At 42.4% G+C, this 19,942-nt stretch overlaps 2 protein-coding genes across 2 annotated transcripts; both read right to left on the bottom strand.

Annotated features, from left to right (window-relative positions):
• Positions 1 to 2,174: 2,174 nt before the first annotated feature.
• Positions 2,175 to 8,888, bottom strand: LOC109479720. The gene is made up of 4 exons (XM_019781709.1): positions 8,834 to 8,888; positions 5,396 to 5,599; positions 3,952 to 4,378; positions 2,175 to 3,693 (listed from the first exon to the last, which is right to left on the bottom strand). The coding sequence occupies exons 1-4, from the start codon at positions 8,886 to 8,888 to the stop codon at positions 2,226 to 2,228; spliced, it is 2,154 nt and encodes a 717-aa protein (XP_019637268.1). The 3' UTR covers positions 2,175 to 2,225.
• Positions 8,889 to 16,602: 7,714 nt separating this feature from the next.
• Positions 16,603 to 19,511, bottom strand: LOC109479718 (marginal zone B- and B1-cell-specific protein-like). Its single transcript, XM_019781708.1, has 3 exons — positions 19,417 to 19,511; positions 17,397 to 17,501; positions 16,603 to 16,765 (listed from the first exon to the last, which is right to left on the bottom strand). The coding sequence occupies exons 1-3, from the start codon at positions 19,509 to 19,511 to the stop codon at positions 16,603 to 16,605; spliced, it is 363 nt and encodes a 120-aa protein (XP_019637267.1).
• Positions 19,512 to 19,942: the final 431 nt, after the last annotated feature.

The following is a 19,942-nucleotide window of genomic DNA, read 5'->3' as shown; positions in this document are numbered from 1 at the left end:
GAGAACGATTATTTCACTGTCACTAGTTACAATATACTTAAAATTATGCTTGGCATCTAAATACATTATATAATGTGGTAGGAAACCCACCGTACCATCTACATTTTCGACGGCAAAATCTTATGTTATTTTTTATATTCCAACATTTCATGACTAGACAGGAACGCCACCAACGCAGAGGACAAATACAAGACAGGGCAATACTCACTTTATTTAAGTGCATGAGAAAGTTGTGAAAAGTGCCGTTCCCAATGGCACAGGATCGGTGGCATGTCAGGAATCGAACCCGGGAGCTCTTGGTTCCGAGTCGAGCACTCTGCCGTTACGCCACACGACCCCACAAAAACATGTTGTTTTACCCTTGTGTAAAAGGGTGCCACCATATTGGTCTGTGACGTCATGGCTCGGCCATCTTGTTTATTGTTGCTTTTGAGCGATTCGGAGTTGACAATGAGATCTATTTCTATCATGAAAGTTCATCTGTGTTGGTAGTTACATGTTTAAAGTTAAAACTTTTGGTCCAACACAAAAAATTCTCTCACCTAGAGCTTTTGACCAGTCACTCTGGTCCTCCTCAGTAGACTGACCCAGTGAAGCTTGTCACGTGGCTTCTTTGACATGTGACGTCAACACTGGGTCAAAGGTATCTGGTAGACGATGTCGACCCCCGTCGCGGTTCAATGTAGGGTGATGGGACATAGTAACTACCAACACAGTTGAACTTTCATGATAGCATCTTGTTTATTGTTGCTTTTGAGCAATTCGGAGTTGACAATGAGATCTGTTTCTGTTTACTAGGATAGACGCGTCTGACTGCCAGCAGAATGATGGGAAGAGCAACACTTTCTTCATGAACCAACCCGTGTTACCTGGGACCAGATACATTGGGATTATCAGCGAACCAGTAACATCATTTCTGTTACAGTTCTTCGACAAGCACAATCTTAAAGTGCTCGGGTTAGAAAATCATCCGAATCCATTAGGTGCCTATCTAGATGACCCAGAGATAAATGAAAGAAGTAGCGAAAAACGTGCACCGCAGGGTTATGTTGGGCAAAGAAACAAGCAAGCTTTACAACTTGGTTTCCCACCTAGTGTCCTCATGACAGCTGATACTGACATCGTAGATAATGCAATAAAGCAGCTCAACGAAAGGTACACCTTCGTCATCATCAGTGAATACTACGAAGAGTCTCTTGTGATGTTGAAGCGAAAGCTGTGTTTGGATATGTATGACATACTGCACTCAGTCAATAAGAACCCAAAGAAATACATCCCCTTCACGGACAAACAGTTGGAGAATCATAGAAGAATCAACACCATAGACTACAGAATGTACGACTTCTTCAACAGAACATTCTGGAGGAGCGTCCAAGAAGAAGAGGGAAGAGGATTTTCAGAGGAAGTGGCACAATTTAGGAAACTACTAGCAGATGTGAGGAAATATTGCTCAGAGGACAACAACGAAGTGCCGATTGTTGAGTTGCCGGCGAGCAGATGGAATAATCGATTTCTAATAAACCATAGGTTTTGTAAAGAGTTGAAGAGGACGAGTGGGAAGTGGACAAAACACATAATAGTTCAAGTCAAAAATCAGCTTATATGAACAGACAAGTATCTTTGTAGCCAACATGAATGTCATTACATGATGGCCTTGATAAATATTTACCATTGAAAAGGAAAGCAGTTGAACGGTCCTCATCGTATCAGTTATGAAATCTATGATTATTACCTTCATGAAAAATGGAGGTATTGTTTTTGTTTATGTTTAGTACATAATTAAATGCAAATTATTCAAATGAGGACTTAATTGCATAATTAATGAGGAGATTCTATAATTACAGTGTTTTATATAACAGTACTGCTATACGTGTAATGTATTTAATCTGTGGCAGGCGGAACATTAACAGGTACCAATTATGCAAATGATGACCTTATTTGCATAATTAATGTGAAAATTTTGTTGGGCATTTTATACCTTGTGACATGTGTAAGTCACTTACAGGTTAACACCGCTATGCATATATTATGTTAATGTAGAGGTCATTTGCATAATTAATGAGGACATGTCATTAAAAAAACTCATTTTATGGAGGTATGAGATCTACGAATTCTTGTTGGGTAAGGTTAAATAAAGAACACAAACATTGAAAACACAACGTTTGTTGTATGCCTTTTCATGTATTCTTCAATACGTCACGGAGCATCCTTCTCCAAGTTGAACACTAGGGCAGATAGCTGGTGACAAAGTTGACTACTTTCATACACAAGCTGTAGATTTTGTCAAGAAACACGTAAAATAAATTGAATCGTACAATGGTTTGAGTGGCTAAGGAGGATACGGCTCCGTCTGCAAGGTAGTCGCTTTCGTTAGGATCCAGTAACTGTTGTGCAGTGCTCTCTTCTTCATTGCCGCTGCCCTGCTCATGTTGATGGGAGAGTTTCTCGATGTTGTCCACCGTGTCGCGAACACGCCCTTCTGGTAATTCTGGTGGCTGCAAGTTTAGCTTCTTCCTTCCATCTTTCTCGGAATCACTCGGCGTTGTTCGAAGCTTCAGGAACGTCTCAGTAGTCTGAGATGATTGCCTGCGAGGAACGACAATGTCTTCCCTGTGGTCGGCCATCTTGTCTGCGTCTTGCTCAAGCTTGAGGACAGTTTGACGTACAGTTGAGCTACCATCACTAGAATATGTGTTAGCTACAGGAGTAGCTGCCTGTGGTGTTGAGAGGGCTTCTTCCGACAGACTTCGGGTATCGGGTAACGATCGGCTGGATCTAGGGAATGGTACGGGTGCAATCTTAGCAGGCGACTCAAGAATCTCATAGGAGGTCTTGGTGAGGGTTTGGCTTCTGTTGTCAGCTTTGGCATCCAAGGTATCGTGTACAAGTTTCTTGTCCAGATAAGTTTTCCTTTCTGAGAATGATTCGGCCGAATCTCCAGCAGAATGTTTCTCTTCTCTACCGACAGGGCAAGGCACTGATATTCCTTTGCCAGAAAACGTTTTGTCGCCCTCCTCCGCCATTTTTGCTTCCAGTTGCTTCCTGATGTCTGCTACTGATCTGTCTTCTGGAACCTTCTCGGTGTGCCTGTCGTTTGATTCCACGCGTTGCAACTTCACCTCAGGTGTAGCCCTTTCCTCCATCCTGTTACGTAGGTGTCTGAAAGCTTCCCTCGTCATGTCAATGGCAGTGTCTTTCGAAGAAGGGACGTCTACTTTCTTCACTGTTTCCGCAGACAGTTGGTCAATAGCTTCCATGATTCTAGGAGATACCATTTTCGCACCCTTTTTCTGGCTTGCATGCTTTGCGGGCGTGCTAGGAGACTTCTTTTCAACTTCGCCAGAGGGCAATGTTGCAACAGCACGTCTGTTTGAAGATGGGCCATCGTGCAAGGGGTTTTTGTCAATCTGCTGTTCCAACAGTTGTCGCATGGCGGCGATCTTTGAACCAATCACAGTCGAAGTTCCTGATGATGATGGGCTAACATCATAAGTAACTTCTGAGCCAACTGCACCGGTACGTTGTGTATCATTTTTGTCAACCACACGGGTATTTGCCGTGGATAGTTCCCCTTCAACCCTCGGTGGCTGAATGACGCCCTGCAGTTCTGCTTCTAGTCGCTGCGTGGCGCTATGAATCACGTTTTTGACGAACTCCTCCACCATGTGTTGAGTTTTCCTTGTCTCCGTCCACCTCTTGTGGACCATATTATTGGTAACTACCGAGCCCTGCAGTTCTGCTTCTAGTCGCTGCGCGGCGCCGTCAATCACGTTTTGGACGAACCTCTCCACCATGTGTTGAGTTTTCCTTGTCTCCGTCCACCGCTTGTGGACCACATCATTAGTAACTTCCGTGCCCTGCAGTTCTGCTTCTAGTCGCTTTGTGGCGCCACCAATCACATTTTGGACGAACTTCTCCACCATGTGTCGAGTTTTCCTCCTCTCGGTCCACATGTTGTGCAGCTCGTCCATGAAAACTCGGTCGATCCTCGGCTCCCGTTGAGCTTGTCTGGCCTGGCGCCGCTCTAGCTCTATCTCCACGCGAGACGGGACCAGCCCAAAGTACGGGCAGGACGGGGAGACCACGAAGTTAGCGGGTGGATGCGAGCAGGCCGACCGGATAGGCTCGGAGGACGGCCTGCGGAGGAGAGAGGATGACGCCTTGGACGATGCCATTCGTGCCATTTGGTTATTTAGGAGCCTGTACAGGCGCTGTGCAGGGGGGACGGACAGGTACACTGGGTTTGGTCCCGTCGGCTGTGGGGCTGCAGTATAGGCAGGCTCAGAAGGCGGCGCTTCTGCTGGATTCAAGAAATGGCGGTTGGTCCATTCAGGAGCGTCATCTTCGCTGTCAGAGTACCCAAGCTCTTTCAGCAAAGCTGGAAGAACCATTTCATTATTCAAAGGATAATTTTTTGAAATATCATAACACTCTAACGTTTCAAAGCGACATACAGAAACGATACTTGCAAGTCTAGATCTAAACTCTGCAGCTGTTGACCAATAGATGACGACGCGATTTTTGCTCAACCCACTCCAAAGAGAACAGTGCATACACTTATTAATGCATCCAGAACTAGTGTCTTGTCTATCTAGTTTTATGCCTCAATGTCTTATCGTTAGAATCAGGCACGGTTCTGGATAGTCTCCGCGTATCCAAGAACGTAGATTGTGCTTTAGGCACGGTTCTGGATACGTGTGGACTATCCAGAACCTTGAATGGTTCTGGCTAAAAGAACGGTTTAAATAGAACAATCAGCATATGTGTGTAAAATCCCTCGCGACCAGAGGTTTTGTCCATTCTGTCCCAATGATATTGATGACGAACAACATTTTATTTTGAATTGTATACTATATAACGATAAACGCCAAAGCTGTTCAACCTTCTCTCCGCTTGCTCAACAGAATTTGTTACATTTAATGCTATAGATAAATTTGAGTTCATCCTAGAAGGCAATAACCCTTACTAGTACTGTACATGTGTACATGTGTACAAATAGGTAACTATATCAAAGAATGTTTAACATCTGTGTCCATAATATCACCAGGGTCCATAATATCGGCACCTTGAGAAACAGTGTGCTTAAAGATATTTTTACTGCAACATACTTTTGGAATGCACTCCTTCACATCAAATGTACATACCTAGGGTATGTTGCAGTAAAAATATCTTTAAGCACACTATTTCTCAAGGTGGTGATATTATGGACCCTGGTGATATTATGGACACAGATGTTAGACCTTAGAACAAGTAGTATTAGTTGACTCATCTATTGTTTTGTACGTAGGTTAATTTTGTTGTACCCATGTATATTTGTCTGTATATTTACATGTCTTAGACCTTACGAAAGTCGCTGTACTTTTGTTGTGTCAATAAAGTTCTCTCTATGTCTCACCTTCATCTGGCATATATTCCGTGACTTGATTTTCTTTCTTGGAGACCATGGAACTCGAGTCGCGGTCAAGGGCACAGTTTACATTTGAGCCGGGCGAATCCTTGTCTTCAGTGTCATCGCCGTTGTCATGGTGATCAGATGGACACGTCCATTTGGCCGGAGGTAGGAGGGTGTCCCAGGCGACCTGGATACACGAAGGTGGTACTGTGGACAAACAAACGAAAGGACGGAGAATGATAACTCTGCACTACTGCAGGACGGTACACACGGTAGACAGAGTGGGGGTTCTCTCTGAACTCTTGGGCATTGTTCGAAGAACCTCTTCGAATTCTAGAATCCGCCGATTAGAGCCTAGAACGTAACGGTTATCCTAAGATGCCCCAATCTTATCAAATCGAAAAAGGTCGACACCACAACACATACACCAGCCACTCAGAGACTGTGTCCCACGTGTAATGAGAATATTGAAGATGGATTTCACTTTGTTATGACTTGTCCCACCTATAGAAAAGAAAGAGATACATTGTTGCAGACTATACTAAGACAAATTTCACCTAATCTGGTACACAGTACGATACATTCCATGAATTATTGTCATGTCCAACTACCATATCTGCTTACATAGGCCAATTTCTGTACACTTTATTCCATAAGCGAGAACACATCATCAATACATGACCATATGGTAACTCAAATACTGTTTAGATAGTAGTTTGTAGTAAGTAAAGTTTTGTAGTATTGTTGTATTACTGCCATACATTGTACCTTGTACAGTTGTTGAGCAATAAAGTTCATTCATATCAAGTGTAGCGCGTTTTGCTTTGTTTCGACTGGTTGTATTTGTTTTGACGTAGCTATATCTTAGATGATATTAGATGTAATTTCTTTGCCCAGGGGGTTAGCGTTAGGGGCAGTACAGGATATCACAGTCAAAAGACAATGGGTAAGGGTAAGCTGGTCAAAACTATCAGTAAATGGCATATAAGGATGCGTATTTTCAGAAATGTTTGCCCTTCAACTTGCTATGCACGTAGTAATCGCTTGGTGGCGTTTGCAGTTCTAACCTTCAGCACATAAGCTTTACGAGTTCTCTACATAAATGTGGTACCGTGCACGTGCTGCAATGCTGTACTACTTAAACAGTTCAGCTCCTACACTGAAAGTCGCAGCTTCCCTATAGCTAAAACGGGTACAGCATTCTGGAACAACCCTTAGCTTAGCAACATAACAATACGGTACGATATCGTAGAGTATACAAAGGTACAAAGTGCACAGAAAAGTATCACAGAATTTCTATGCAAGAAAAGTCAAATACTATAATAAGAAAGTGAGCTCGAGCAAAAATTGTTTTATATGAAGCAGGGTGTCACAAATTTTGCATTGACGTTTTTTTTTCAAGTCCATTCATGGGCAGTTATACAGTAGAAATTTGATTTGAGCGTTTGACAGAATAATTAAAAAACTTTCTAGAGTGTTCACCAACAATGATCATAGTTTAAACGTAACAGTTTTAACGTACTTGTACATGAATACATTATGTATATTCCATCATTTTGGGTCACTAACAGTCACATATATACAGTATGTATTCCATCATATTGGGCCACTAACGGTCACTACCCGAAAGACAGCCCCGGTCTCACGTAGCCCACGCGGTTGTGTTGAAAGCTATGCAAAGCAAAAGCTTCAGGGCTGCCGGTATGTTTTTTTAAGTAGCAGACGAGAACATTGACTGGACATAAAGTTAACTTAAGTCAAGTCAAAGAACTTTGTGGAAAGCTCTTACGCCCGAAAGCTATTAGCTTGAGAGCTTTGGTGGAGTCATTCACATTGTATTTCGTGTATGAGGCGCCGCAAACGCACTTTGTTTGATGTTAGGCCACACCAAGTAAATTTTATGGATGACGTCCACGCGCGCATTGATTTTGGCCTCTTCCTAGAAAAAAACGCACAAGAAATTTCGCTTCCTTTCGCTACCAAAGAGTCACGACAGTGTCGCAAATCGTCAGATTGACGTGAAACCCGTAACGCGAAGAAAGTGTCTATTGACAGGACCATCCTGTCAATAACAGAAAATTTTTCATTGTCCACTGTTCCACCTGATTTATTGCTGTTTTGATGATGAAGAAAAGACATCTTGCTTAGCTTGTTACACTGTGTCACCTCATTCAATTTGTGTCCTAACATTTGTCGTCTCTTAGTATATATCTAATCTAGGCATCTTGTTTTTTAGGGCCCTTCTTGTTTTTTTTCGCCCTCTCGCATTAGATTTAGGGTCTCCAAAGGACGTCATCCATAAAATGTACTTGGTGTGGCCTTACGGAAAACTTGAAGTTGAACAAACGTGAGCTATTAGCAGCCTCTACCAGGCTTCAGAGGCGGCTGGAAAGAGTAAACATTTGCCAAATAGACAGACAACATGTCAGGAGAGTTAGCCCGCAAAAAGGAGTAGTTTGTTTGTTTTCAGCCGCCTCTGAAGCCTGGTAGAGGCTAAACTATTACAAAAAGATTGACGTTGATTACACCGTTACTAATGAATATGGCGCCATGCAAATGGCCTTTTATCGGTTTCGATATATATCCCATGGAAAGCTAAAACGAGCGTGATCTAGACGCAATCTCCAAGTAGATGTTAGGGTTAGACCTGGCCATCTAGAGAGAGTCCTCGGCCGCTCAGGTAAGGCCACACCAAGTAATTTCTATGGATGACGTCCGCGCGCGCATTGATTTTGGCCTGTTCTAAGAAAAAAAACACAAGAAATTCTGCTACCTGTAACTATGACCAAAGAGTTACGATAGTGCCGCAAATCACAAGATTGGAAGTTGAGTTGAAATGAAAGAAACAGGACAGGACGACAACTGCTATTCCACTGATTTATTGCTGTTTTCGTGAAGAAAAAAGACTTCTTGCTTGTTACACTGTGTTCTCTCATTCACTTTGTGTCCTAACATTTGTCGTCTCTTAGTATATTTCAAATCTAGGAATCTTGTTTTTTCGGCCCTTATTGTATTTTTTTCGCCCTCTCGCATTAGATTTAGGGTCTCCAGAGGACGTCATCCATAAAAATTACTTGGTGTGGCCTAACTGTTGGGCAAATGAAAACAGCCTGGCCAATTTGATACTGTCTTTACAGCCACCGAAGGATCTGCTTGGAGATTATGAAGCTACACGTACATCATTTCCATGTATGTAATGTTTGTATGTTTCCATGCAAACTTACCTTGACATTCTACCGAAAGTGTGAAGGAACGTAAGCTATTAGATTGAGAGCACTGTCAAGGTCCTTTACCCGTTCCCATGTGTATGCGCTGTAAAGTGAATTGGCTTTGACATTGTACAGAACCTTGAATTAACGTAGCTTTTCGTTTAAAAGCATTGCTGGCACGGTTAAGTAGTGCCATATAACGACACAGCGAGACACCACGCCAAGTACTTACATTGAAACTGAGCCAGAAACTCTTCTGTGTCGTCGTCTGACTCCTGAAGGTTCATGTCGGCGACTTTTTCTTCCCAAGTTAGGAAAGTTTTTGGAGCAACGAACGGACAGCACGAAAACAACTACCGTTCGTGCGGTAACCACGGTATTAAAGGTGTTGGTCCGTTCTAGAACGTCGCTCTCTGTTGGGCTTTGTGGTGACCATGACAACGGTCACGTGACCTTTAACTAGACCATGACCTACCATGACCTCGGTTGACACGAGTAGGATGAAGCAGAAATATGCGTGGGGCCGTGTGGCGTAGCGGCAGAGTGGGCGACTCGGAATCTACAGGTCCCGGGTTCGAGTCCTGACATGTCCTGACCGATCTTGTGCCCTTGGGAAAGGCACTTTACACGACTTTCCACTTCGCTCAAAATGAGTATTGTCCTGTCATGTATGTGTCCCCTGTGTTGGTGGCGGCATTAATATAAGTTGATAAAACTTGAGTGTGCCGTCACCACGTCTGGTGATTACATGTTGGAATAAAAAAAAAGTACTTACATTGAAACTGAGCCAGAAACTCTTCTGAGTCATCGTCTGACTCCTGAAGGTTCATGTCGGCGACTTTTTAAATTTCTTCCCAAGTTAGGAAAGTTTCTGGAGCAACGAACGGACAGCACGAAAACAACTACCGTTCGTGCGGTAACCACGGTACTAAAGGTGTTTGTCCGTTCTAGAACGTCGCTTTCTATTGGGCTTTGTGGTGACCATGACAACGGTCACGTGACCTTTAACTAGACCATGACCTACCATGACCTCGGTTGACACGAGTAGGATGAAGCAGAAATATGCGTGGGGCCGTGTGGCGTAGCGGCAGAGTGGGCGACTCGGAACCTAGAGGTCCCGGGTTCGACATGTCCTTACCGATCTTGTGCCCTTGGGAAAGGCACTTTACACAACTTTCCTCACTTCGCTCAAAATGAGTATTGTCTTGTCCTGTCATGTATGTGTCCCCTGTGTTAGTGGCGGCATTAATATAAGTTGATAAAACTTGAGTGTGCCGTCACCACGTCTGGTATTACATGTTGGAATAAAAAAAAGTACTTACACTGAAACTGAGCCAGAAACTCTTCTGTGTCATCGTCTGACTCCTGAAGGTTCATGTCGACGACTTTTTCTCCTAAAGTTAGGAAAGTTTCTGGAGCAAAAGAACGGAGCACGAAAACAACTACCGTTCGTACCGTAACCACGGTACTAAAGGTGTTTGTCCGTTCTAGAACGTCGTTCTCTATTGGTCTTTGTGGTGACCATGACAACGGTCACGTGACCTTTAACTAGACCACGACCTACCATGACCTCAGTTGACACGAGTATGATGAAGCAGAAATATGCGGCATATATCCAGGGATTTGTATTCCCCCATTCAAATGGTTAGCAAAACTAGCAGGTATTTTACTATCATGAAAGTTCATCTGTGTTGGTAGTTACATGCTTAAAGTTAAAACTTTTGATCAAACACAAAGAAATCTCTCACCTAGAGTTTCGACCAGTCATTCTGGTCTTCCTCAGTAGACTGACCCAGTGAAGGTTGTCACGTGGCTTCTTTGAAGTGTGACGTCAACACTGGGTCAAGGGTATCTGGTAGACGATGTCGGCCCCCGTCGCGGTTCAATGAAGGTTGATGGGCCCTGATGTACATGGCTTCCTTCACCCATTTCAAGCACGGCACGAAAAGTGATATTTACGCACGCTTAAACACAGCGTAAAGGCCGCGTTTCTTCCCACTTTCCGCACCTTTACGACCCCTAAACGCGAACGTAAAGATTGCCTTAACGTGGACTTTCCGGAAGTTCGGAAAGGGCATTTATTTTCCCACTTTCACGGTGCCTTTCCGCGACTTTCAGATGCTTAAAGGCGTAGTTAAGCAAATCTTTCCGTGCCCTTTACCGCGAATCCTTCACGGAAAGCATGTGTTTATTCTGGCCTTTCCGTAATCTTTTGGGTACCTTTAACATTTCTTTACGTCATACATTTCACGTCGGAACCTGCACGGAAAGCATGCGTTTATTGTAGCCTTTCCGTAGTCTATTGGGGGTCTTTAAAACTTCTTTCCGTCATGGTTTTCGGGTTTTGCTGTACGCTTAAAGGTGTCGTAAAGTATCCTTAACGTGTGCGTAATATTGACGTTTATTTTGCTTTATTTGTGCGTTTATTTGCCGTTAATGAACAGTAAATTTCTGTGCCATAGGTAGCCTTTCCTGCCTTGGTAGACTGGCTGGATCGGGCCGTCGGTAGCCTGGATGCCATAGCAAAATATACCCAAAGTTCTAGTGTGCCTTTCATCCAGGCTAGGCCGTCGGGGGAGTTGATGACCGAGCGGCAAACTCCACTCGGAGTTCTTAACTCCCCCGTAGCGCTCATGTAGATTGGCGGGCATACTGCCATGTTCCGCCGACGGGGACTGGCTGAGGGCCCGATCCAGACTGGCTACCAGGGCAGGTTTTCCTTTGTTGTATCCGAGTACACAGCCACTATTCCAATTCCAGTGTCCATTTTCCCGCTATTCCATGTGATGTGGTCACCGCAAGAGTAATAATCCGCTAACTTGTTCCCGTGATGGTCAGGTCGCGCTCTTGCTCAACTTCTAAATCTGTGCTGCTCCCGGTTAGGACGAAACAATACGGCCGTGATCTTCCCCTTCTGCGACGTGACATGTTCAATATCTCCAATCTACGCCATTCCACAGACTTGTACAGAATGGTATAGATTTGTCTTAGTCCCGTCGTGGCCACTTCTGGTGATAAAAGCAATGTCTCGGACACAACTTGCGGGTTCAAACGAGTCCAAGCCTCCATAGAGTAGACGCACAGCAAAATGACTACTGGTATATTCAGTAGATTTGAAAAACCCACTCTTGTCTATCATTGGGTAAAGGCCTGTCACATGACCTCCTCCTGGCAGAAAGGGCGGAGATTCCCCAAACGGTCTTGTCATATGAATGGCGTTCGGGCTTGTTCACGGGTTGGTAATGAATAAATTCACATTTGGAAAACAAAAAGGAACCTCGTTGCCTGAACACAACAAATAGGCTAAAGAAACTAGAAATACTAGTAATGCCTGTGCATCCATGATTTTTTAACCGTTGAACTCTTGCTGCATAGAATATTCGGCATTTATAAAAAGAAAGAAAACTTTGCGGCGGAAAAAAATAAAAGTAGGTTTATAACAAAGCATACAAGGAAAGGGGGAAAGTTGGCGGAAAGCTTGCATAAAAGAAGCAATGAAAGAAACCGGAAGTTTTGGGAGAGCGACGTATATAAACAAATAAAAATAGTCTACAGTACATACAGCGCCCTACGTACTGGCACGGACCGTAGTAAATTTCTGGTAGGTTGTTGACTCAGAAATGATTGAGCGATTCTTTCGTTATCAGCCAGGAACTGATAACGAAAGAATCGCTCAATCTAAGGGGGTTCAATCAAAAGAATAACTAAAGATGAACGTCAGTAAAGTAGTCTACAGTTACACAGTATCATGGTCTATCTAGGTTTAAAAATGTTTTTATCTGTCTCGAGTTAAAATGTTCCATGAGTTGTGTTCTAAATGTTCAGAAACTCAGTAAATGCAGTGCCGTACGTATTGGCACTGACCGTAGTAAAGTTCGGGAGGTTCACTGAGAAGTTATGAGTTTCTGGTTAAACTAAAACTAAAATAGTCCACAGTTACCCAGTATTATGGTCTATCTCGGTTTGAAAAATGGTTTATCTGTCTCTAGTTAAACATATTCTATGAGTTCGAAATGTTCAGGAACTCAGTACGTACAGCGTCGCACGTATTGACACGGACCGTAGTAAACTTCTGGTAGGTTGTTGACTGAGAAATTATGGGGTCCTGGCTGATAACGAAAGAATCGTTTAATCTAAAGGAAAACTAAAATAGTCCGCAGTTACCCAGTATCATGGTGTATCTCGGTTTGAAAAATGGTTTATCTGTCTCGAGTTAAACATATTCTATGAGTTCGAAATGTATGTACAGGAAGTCAGTACATACAGCGCCGTACATACAGACACGGACCGTAGTAAACTACGGGTAGGTTGTTGACTGAGAAATTATGGGGTCCTGGCTGATAACGAAAGAATCGTTTAGTCTAAAGGAAAACTAAAATAGTCCACAGTTACCCAATATCATGGTGTATCTCGGTTTGAAAAATGGTTTATCTGTCTCTAGTTAAACATATTCCATGAGTTCGAAATGTACAGGAAGTCAGTACATACAGCGCCGTACATACAGACACGGACCGTAGTAAACTACGGGTAGATTGTTGACTGAGAAATTATGGGGTCCTGGCTGATAACGAAAGAATCGTTTAATCTAAAGGAAAACTAAAATAGTCCACAGTTACCCAGTATCATGGTGTATCTCGGTTTGAAAAATGGTTTATCTGTCTCTAGTTAAACATATTCTATGAGTTCGAAATGTACAGGAAGTCAGTACGTACAGCGCCGCACGTATTGACACGGACCGTAGTAAACCTTCTGGTAGGTGGTTGACTGAGAAATTATGGGGGTCCTGGCTGATAACGAAAGAAAGAATCGTTTAATCTAAAGGAAAACTAAAATAGTCCGCAGTTACCCAGTATCATGGTGTATCTCGGTTTGAAAAATGGTTTATCTGTCTCTAGTTAAACATATTCTATGAGTTCGAAATGTTCAGGAACTCAGTACGTACAGCGTCGCACGTATTGACACGGACCGTAGTAAACTTCTGGTAGGTGGTTGACTGAGAAATTATGGGGTCCTGGCTGATAACGAAAGAATCGTTTAATCTAAAGGAAAACTAAAATGGTCCACAGTTACCCAGTATCATGGTGTATCTCGGTTTGAAAAATGGTTTATCTGTCTCGAGTTAAACATAATCTATGAGTTCTAAACGTTCCGGAACTCAGTACATACAGCGCCGAACGAATTGACACGGTATTCCTGTAGCTTAACGACGCCTATACTATTTACGTCGGAAAGCTTGTTTATAGAACGAGGAAAGGAACCGTAATACAATGGACTACTAGTATGTTTTTGGAAAGCCAATATAAACATATAGAAAGGACTAATAATATGTTGTCGCATTTTCCGCTCTCAAATAAGTGTGAAAAGCATGGCGATTGCTACAATTTAGGGAAAACTTTACGACGGTACTAAGGAAAAGACAAAGAAACGCAACATTTCCTGCAGCTTATATAACGACGCCTATACTGTATAGGGGGAGATGTCTCTCGGTCGGCGGAAAGCTTGTTTATAGAAGGAGGAAAGGAACCGTAATACTGTGTTTTTGGAAAGCCAGACATAAACATACAGAATGGACTAGGCATGGTGTTGTTATATTTGGTCGCTCTCAAATATGTGTAAAAAAAAGGCGATTGATATAATTTAGGGAAAACTTGGCGACGGTAGGAAAAGACAAAGAAACGCAACATTTCCTGCAGCTTAACGACGCCTATACTGTATAGGGGAGATGTCTCTCGGTCGGCGGAAAGCTTGTTTATAGAACAAGGAAAGGAACCGTATGTTTTATGGAAAGCCAGACATAAATATATAGAAATGACTAGGCATAATAATGTTAGATTTTGCGGCGATTCAGCGAGAAATCATGGAAGATATCTAATATTTCAGGTAAAACCAAATATGAAAAAGCATATCAAATGCTTGTGTTCAGTCGCGCGAGGTTGGTAAGGACTTTACTCATAATAATCAAAAAGATCATATGGCTTTGAGATGCCTCTAGTTAACTCATTATAATAATTACCGCAATGCTTTCTTTACATTACATTTAAGTCCATGTAAAGCTTACAGAAAGAAACACGTTATATTAACGTGACATTTACACATGTGGAAAGGTTACGGAAAGGCCATATTTCCCTTTCGGTTGCCTTTCCGATGTCGTAAAGGCTGCTTAAATATTTCGCCGCCTTTAATACCTCTTAACGCAGTTCGTAAAGTTGGCTTAAATATGTGTTTTCGTGCTGTGAAGGGGACCGACATCTTCTATACCAGATACCTTTGACCCAGTGTTGACGTCACACTTCAAAGAAGCCACGTGACAAGCTTCACTGAGTTAGTCTACTGAGGAAGACCAGAGTGATTGTTCGAAAGCTCTAGGTGAGAGATTTCTTTGTGTTGGATCAAAAGTTTGAACTTAAAACATAGCAGGTATTTTATATGTGTCTTCTCCATTCTCATCATATAACACGAACTGAAAGTTAACTGAATTTGGAAAGCTTCCAGACGAATTAGGTTGATTTATTACAGTACTTAGCGAGGATCGTCTCTCTGTGTGGCAATTTTATTCACTGTATGACATTAATCAATGTTTAATAATCGTAGACGATATGCCTTATTTCCTTTTGAATGCCTGGGACTCCTGGGTTGAACGCCAACATAATGTACCGGATTCAATTCCAATTCTACCATCAGGCCACAGTAAGTAAATCTTATGGATGACAGCCTCCGTAGACTCCAAATCTGCGAGCGGGCGAAAAAAAAACAAGGCGGGCCGAAAAAAAACAAGGTTCCTACAATTTAAAATTTTGACTCAATCATTATTCAAATGGTTTTGATTCAGTGAGAACATCACATATACACAGCCAGCATCACATATCACTGCGTCAAAGTAAGAAACAAAACATTAAATCAGAGCCTTTTATTGTCTCTTCATAGTTATCTGCCATTCACCTTCCGGCATGGCAACAGACATCTTTGCCCATTTTCGGCATGTTGACCACTGTCAGAAGGCAACAAAATTTATTGTTTTTTTTTCCAAAATCAGGCGAAAATTAATGCGCGCGTTGATGTCATCCATAAAAATTACTTGCTGTGGCCTCAGTTGAGTCCGACACGGTTCATAGTGTGATATCCATCACAACAAATGGCAGTGTGCTAACATCTAATAAAGCATGGCGTGCACGTTACGGGGAAATTAAATTACTCCCATGCATAATACTGACTACAATCCACTCATAATCCACTACAGATGGGAATATAGATTGGAAATGCCAACTGGGAATGTGGTATTCCATCCATCAACGAAAGGGGGAGGGGGAATTCAACTATTAAAAGTAGATGATTGGTCCTCCCGTGAATAGTTTCATCAGGTTGGCAAGACACTGAGTAAAGAGACTACATTGTATAGCCTTGTTCATGTGAAGTCACCCACACCGCGATTCGGGTAACTCGCATTCCGCACATCTGGTCCACGTGCCATACATTCCTTGCAAACCGTGTCCGATCACGATTCTACGAAACTGCACTCATTGTTGTTTGACGAAAACACGCAAGGTAGCGTGTTATCAATGTCAGAGGTCAACGACCTGCTTGCTGGTGCCCCCCTCCCAGCGTATCTCGGCCGAATGCCGACGTGGTCCCGCCAGAGGCGGTGAAGCTCGTCCTAGAACGGACACATTATTTGACCATTACTGCTCTTTAAGTTACTGCCACGTAAAATTTGGTATTGCATATAAATAAGAAAATATCACCCCGTAATCCATGACCAGGTGAAGTCACATTGAAATCACATTGCGTTCAGACGCAAATCGCGATGCGGGGAAACCGATTCGAAACCACCTCTAGAAGTGGTTTGGGATCGAGGCACTTTCAATGTGATTTGGGGCGTTCAGATGGGGTCACTTGGAACTGGCTTCGGGGGAAACCACATGTAAAGCGCCTTCACTGACTTCATATGAACAGGGCCTAAAAGACTTGGTTGTGTAAAAAGAGTCTCTTTACTTAGATGATTGGTCACAATTCGTCGTCCACTTTCTTGACCTTGAGGTTCTTGGGGTGACAATGTCCGTTTGTTTGTTGGCACATGAGGTTTTCCAGGTTCTTTTCTCTCTTGAACACGTCGTAGAGTTGTTCTTCTCCGATGTCCCCGATATACATAAAACACATCTCATGCAACCTGAAGAATGAATGAATGACTTCATTTCAGGTTATCCCCATAGTACAAACATAAAACCACATAAAACATACAACAATTTATACACATTTTTAAAATACGTATTTCTGAACTGACAATCAGACCTCAATAGACAGTAGATAGAAGAAAAAGATCGTCCATATTTTAGCCTCTTCCAAGCTTCGGAAGTGACTGGAAAGCGTAGAAATTGGCCAAGGTAGACAGATAACATGCAAGAGGGATTTGGTCAGCTGAAGAAGTACAGTTTACCGCTTCTGGAACTCCTGTAGCCGGCCAACTCCTACATAGTATATTATCTGTCTATTTGGCCAATTTCTACTCTTTCCAGTCACCCTTTAAGTTTGTTACAGGCTACCGAGTTTTTTTTAAAGTCGACAAGATGGAAAAAAACTTACCATGTGTAAGTAAACCATCAGCAATACAGGTGTTAAGTGTTAGAATATCATGACATGACAACTATTGCCAATGTTTCACTTGTGTCTGCAGCTGCCTCTGAATTACGAAGAACCAAGAGTACAAAACCTATCTTCGCTGTTTAATAAAGCCCCTACGCTGAACACAACTTTTGTACCTATGGTCATTCGTACTGAACGTTTTCCTTAATTATACTCACCTCTGTGGCCACTTGTGCCCCGAAGCGGTGACTCCTGGTACCTCCTTGGTCTCTAGTCCTGGCCCCGAGAGCCGCTTCACTCCCTCAACGTCTTTTACACCCGTACTGTAATGTATTAATGCGCAAGGTCAGTGAGCCCATGTTACCTAAACAAACCAATTTGTTTCTATGGAATGACATTGCAAATAGAAAGAAATTCCATCCAAACCCTTTCCTACTTTCCACTGTATTGTAAACGGTAGCGTGTACTTAGTGAGTCATATAGGAACACGATGATAAGAAATTCAGAATATCTGCAGTGGGGTCGTGTGGCGCAACGGCAGCGTGCGCGACTCGGAATCAAGAGGTCCTGGGTTCGAGTCCTGACATGCCACCGATCTTGTGCCCTTGGGAAAGGCACTTAACACGACTTTCCCCACTAGACTCAAGTGGAAATGAGTATTGTCTGTCCAGTATTCGTTTCTATGTGCGGGACACAACACCAGCAACAGCTGCCTCTGTTCCGCGTGTATTGCATTGTTGCAATTTCAATAAAATAAAAAATAAATAGAATATCTGCAACGAGGACTGGAAAGAGTAAGAGTTCAAACAACATTCTATAGAAATTTTGTTCTTTGAATTTTCTAGTTGTCGCAATCACTTGTTGACCAATTGCTGACATCAAGTATTTGTAAAGTCTGGTGTGAATATAAGGTGACGTTTCCGTAACTCTCGGTAATTTACGTTCGGAAGTGGTCATTACTTATCCTGATGAAGGCAACAGTGGTTGTTTGAAAATTTGACCATTGTGTGGGCATTAAGTTCAGCATTGTACTTTGATTACTACCAAAGTGAACAAAGATGGAATTCTACTACCAATATCCCTATGACTGTTAGTCCAGTAGGAGAAGCCTGAAAAATGTATGTAAGACTATGTAAGACTATCTCTTCGGACTCCTGTAGAAGATAGACTCTGTAAGGTTTGTAACTCTGGTAGCGTAGAAGATGAAATACATTTTGTACTTGATTGTAAATTGTTTGATATTGAACGTGACACACTATTTAGAACAATCCACTTAGACAAACTGTATAAAGGTAGAACAAAGAAAGATGTATTCAGTCATCTCATGTCCTCCAGTAATGGCCATACAATAGAAAAACTTTGTGAGTTTATCCAATTTAAAAAGAGAGAAGAAATCCTTAAGGCGTAGATAAGTTTATTCTCTAGTAGTAGACTTTTACGTTATTCTGTTATCCTTGTATCCTATGTATCATGTTACTCAGTATGATGTACATGTAACATCACATTTTGATGTGTGCATTTAGCCCCATGGGCATGAACATGCAAATAAAGATTCATCATATGGTTCATCGTCCTCATACATACATACATTCAAACTTGATGGTAGACGCTGATCTTTGCCGAGAGGTCAATATTTGTAACGCTTTCTCATTACTTTTGTCTGACATGTTTCTCACCCCACGCATATATGTGAAATAACACCTCAGAGTCTCATTATAACTATGATACAACTTTCTTTAGACAACCTCAAATAAAAGAAAAAAAGTAAGCTTTTCAGGCTTACTGCCCGGAAAAATATGCGGTGCGTATTAGTGGTAGATCTTTCTCGTCAATGGTGACCGACGGTGTCCCCGCACCAAGTAACGTTACATCAAGATTATCCGACTATTATTAATAAAACGAGTTTGTAAGCTCCTTAGCTTGTCAAGCATATGACTTAATCATCTTAGCACCGAGAACATAACGTCCAATCTCTAAAACGTGAGAAACATGAACACAGACATTGCGTGCTCATCATTCTCAATTTTCACGTCAGTGAGGGTTGTCGGGTAATTGGTATAACGTTACATTTCAAATTTTAACGTTCGAAGACATGTCGCCTCGTGATTGGTCAGTTGCTTACCGGTCAAATAACTGCAATTTCGCATAGTTTTTTGTACTAGCCTGAATATACCTTTTTATCTAGAAAATTCATAGAACAAAATTTCTATAGAATGTTGTTTGAACTCTTACTCTTACTCTTTCCAGTCCTCGTTGCAGATATTCTCCAAGCCGTCGATGATTTCGGACAGCGGTAATTCTTTCACCCATCTTCCTCTCGGTCGGGTAGACATTTTGTCCAGTTTCTGTGTGAACTGGAAGCAAAGGTCATGTCTTAATGGATATAAAAATACGGAAATACGAGTGTGTTTGTTCGTTTGTGTGTATTTGTGTGTGTGTGTGTGTGTGTTTGTGTGTGTGTGTGTGTGCGTGCGTATGTGTGTGTGTGCGTGTGTGCTGCGTGCTTGAGTGAATTTTTGAATGTGTATGTCTGTGTGCATGTGTGTGCTTGTACATGTGCCTGAGTGTGTGTCTGTCTATCTGTCTGTCTGTCTGTCTGTCTCTCTCTGTGTTTGTGTGTGTGTGTGAGAGAGAGAGTGAGTGGTGTGTATGTGTGTGCATGTGCGCGTGTGTGTGTGTTTGTGTGTGTGTGTGTGTTTGTGAGTGAGTGAGTGGTGTGTGTGTGTGTGTGCGTGTGTGTGTGCATGTGTGTTTGTGTGTGTTT

This window comes from Branchiostoma belcheri, unplaced genomic scaffold, assembly GCF_001625305.1.
Source record: "Branchiostoma belcheri isolate BF01 breed outbred unplaced genomic scaffold, Haploidv18h27 scaffold5, whole genome shotgun sequence".
Taxonomy (NCBI): domain Eukaryota; kingdom Metazoa; phylum Chordata; class Leptocardii; order Amphioxiformes; family Branchiostomatidae; genus Branchiostoma; species Branchiostoma belcheri.
The sequence above is the reverse complement of the archived record's forward strand: the minus strand, read 5'-3'. Positions and strand labels throughout refer to the sequence as shown.

Coding starts and splice junctions, on each gene's coding strand:
- LOC109479720 (XM_019781709.1), bottom strand. CDS start 8,888: ATGAACCTTCAGGAGTCAGACGACGACACAGAAGAGTTTCTGGCTCAG. Junction 5,600..8,833: donor GTTTCTGGCTCAGTTTCAAT/GTAAGTACTTGG, acceptor GTTTGTCCACAG/TACCACCTTCGTGTATCCAG. Junction 4,379..5,395: donor GGAATATATGCCAGATGAAG/GTGAGACATAGA, acceptor TGGTTCTTCCAG/CTTTGCTGAAAGAGCTTGGG.
- LOC109479718 (XM_019781708.1), bottom strand. CDS start 19,511: ATGTCTACCCGACCGAGAGGAAGATGGGTGAAAGAATTACCGCTGTCC. Junction 17,502..19,416: donor TGCAACGAGGACTGGAAAGA/GTAAGAGTAAGA, acceptor AATACATTACAG/TACGGGTGTAAAAGACGTTG. Junction 16,766..17,396: donor GGGCACAAGTGGCCACAGAG/GTGAGTATAATT, acceptor TTCATTCTTCAG/GTTGCATGAGATGTGTTTTA.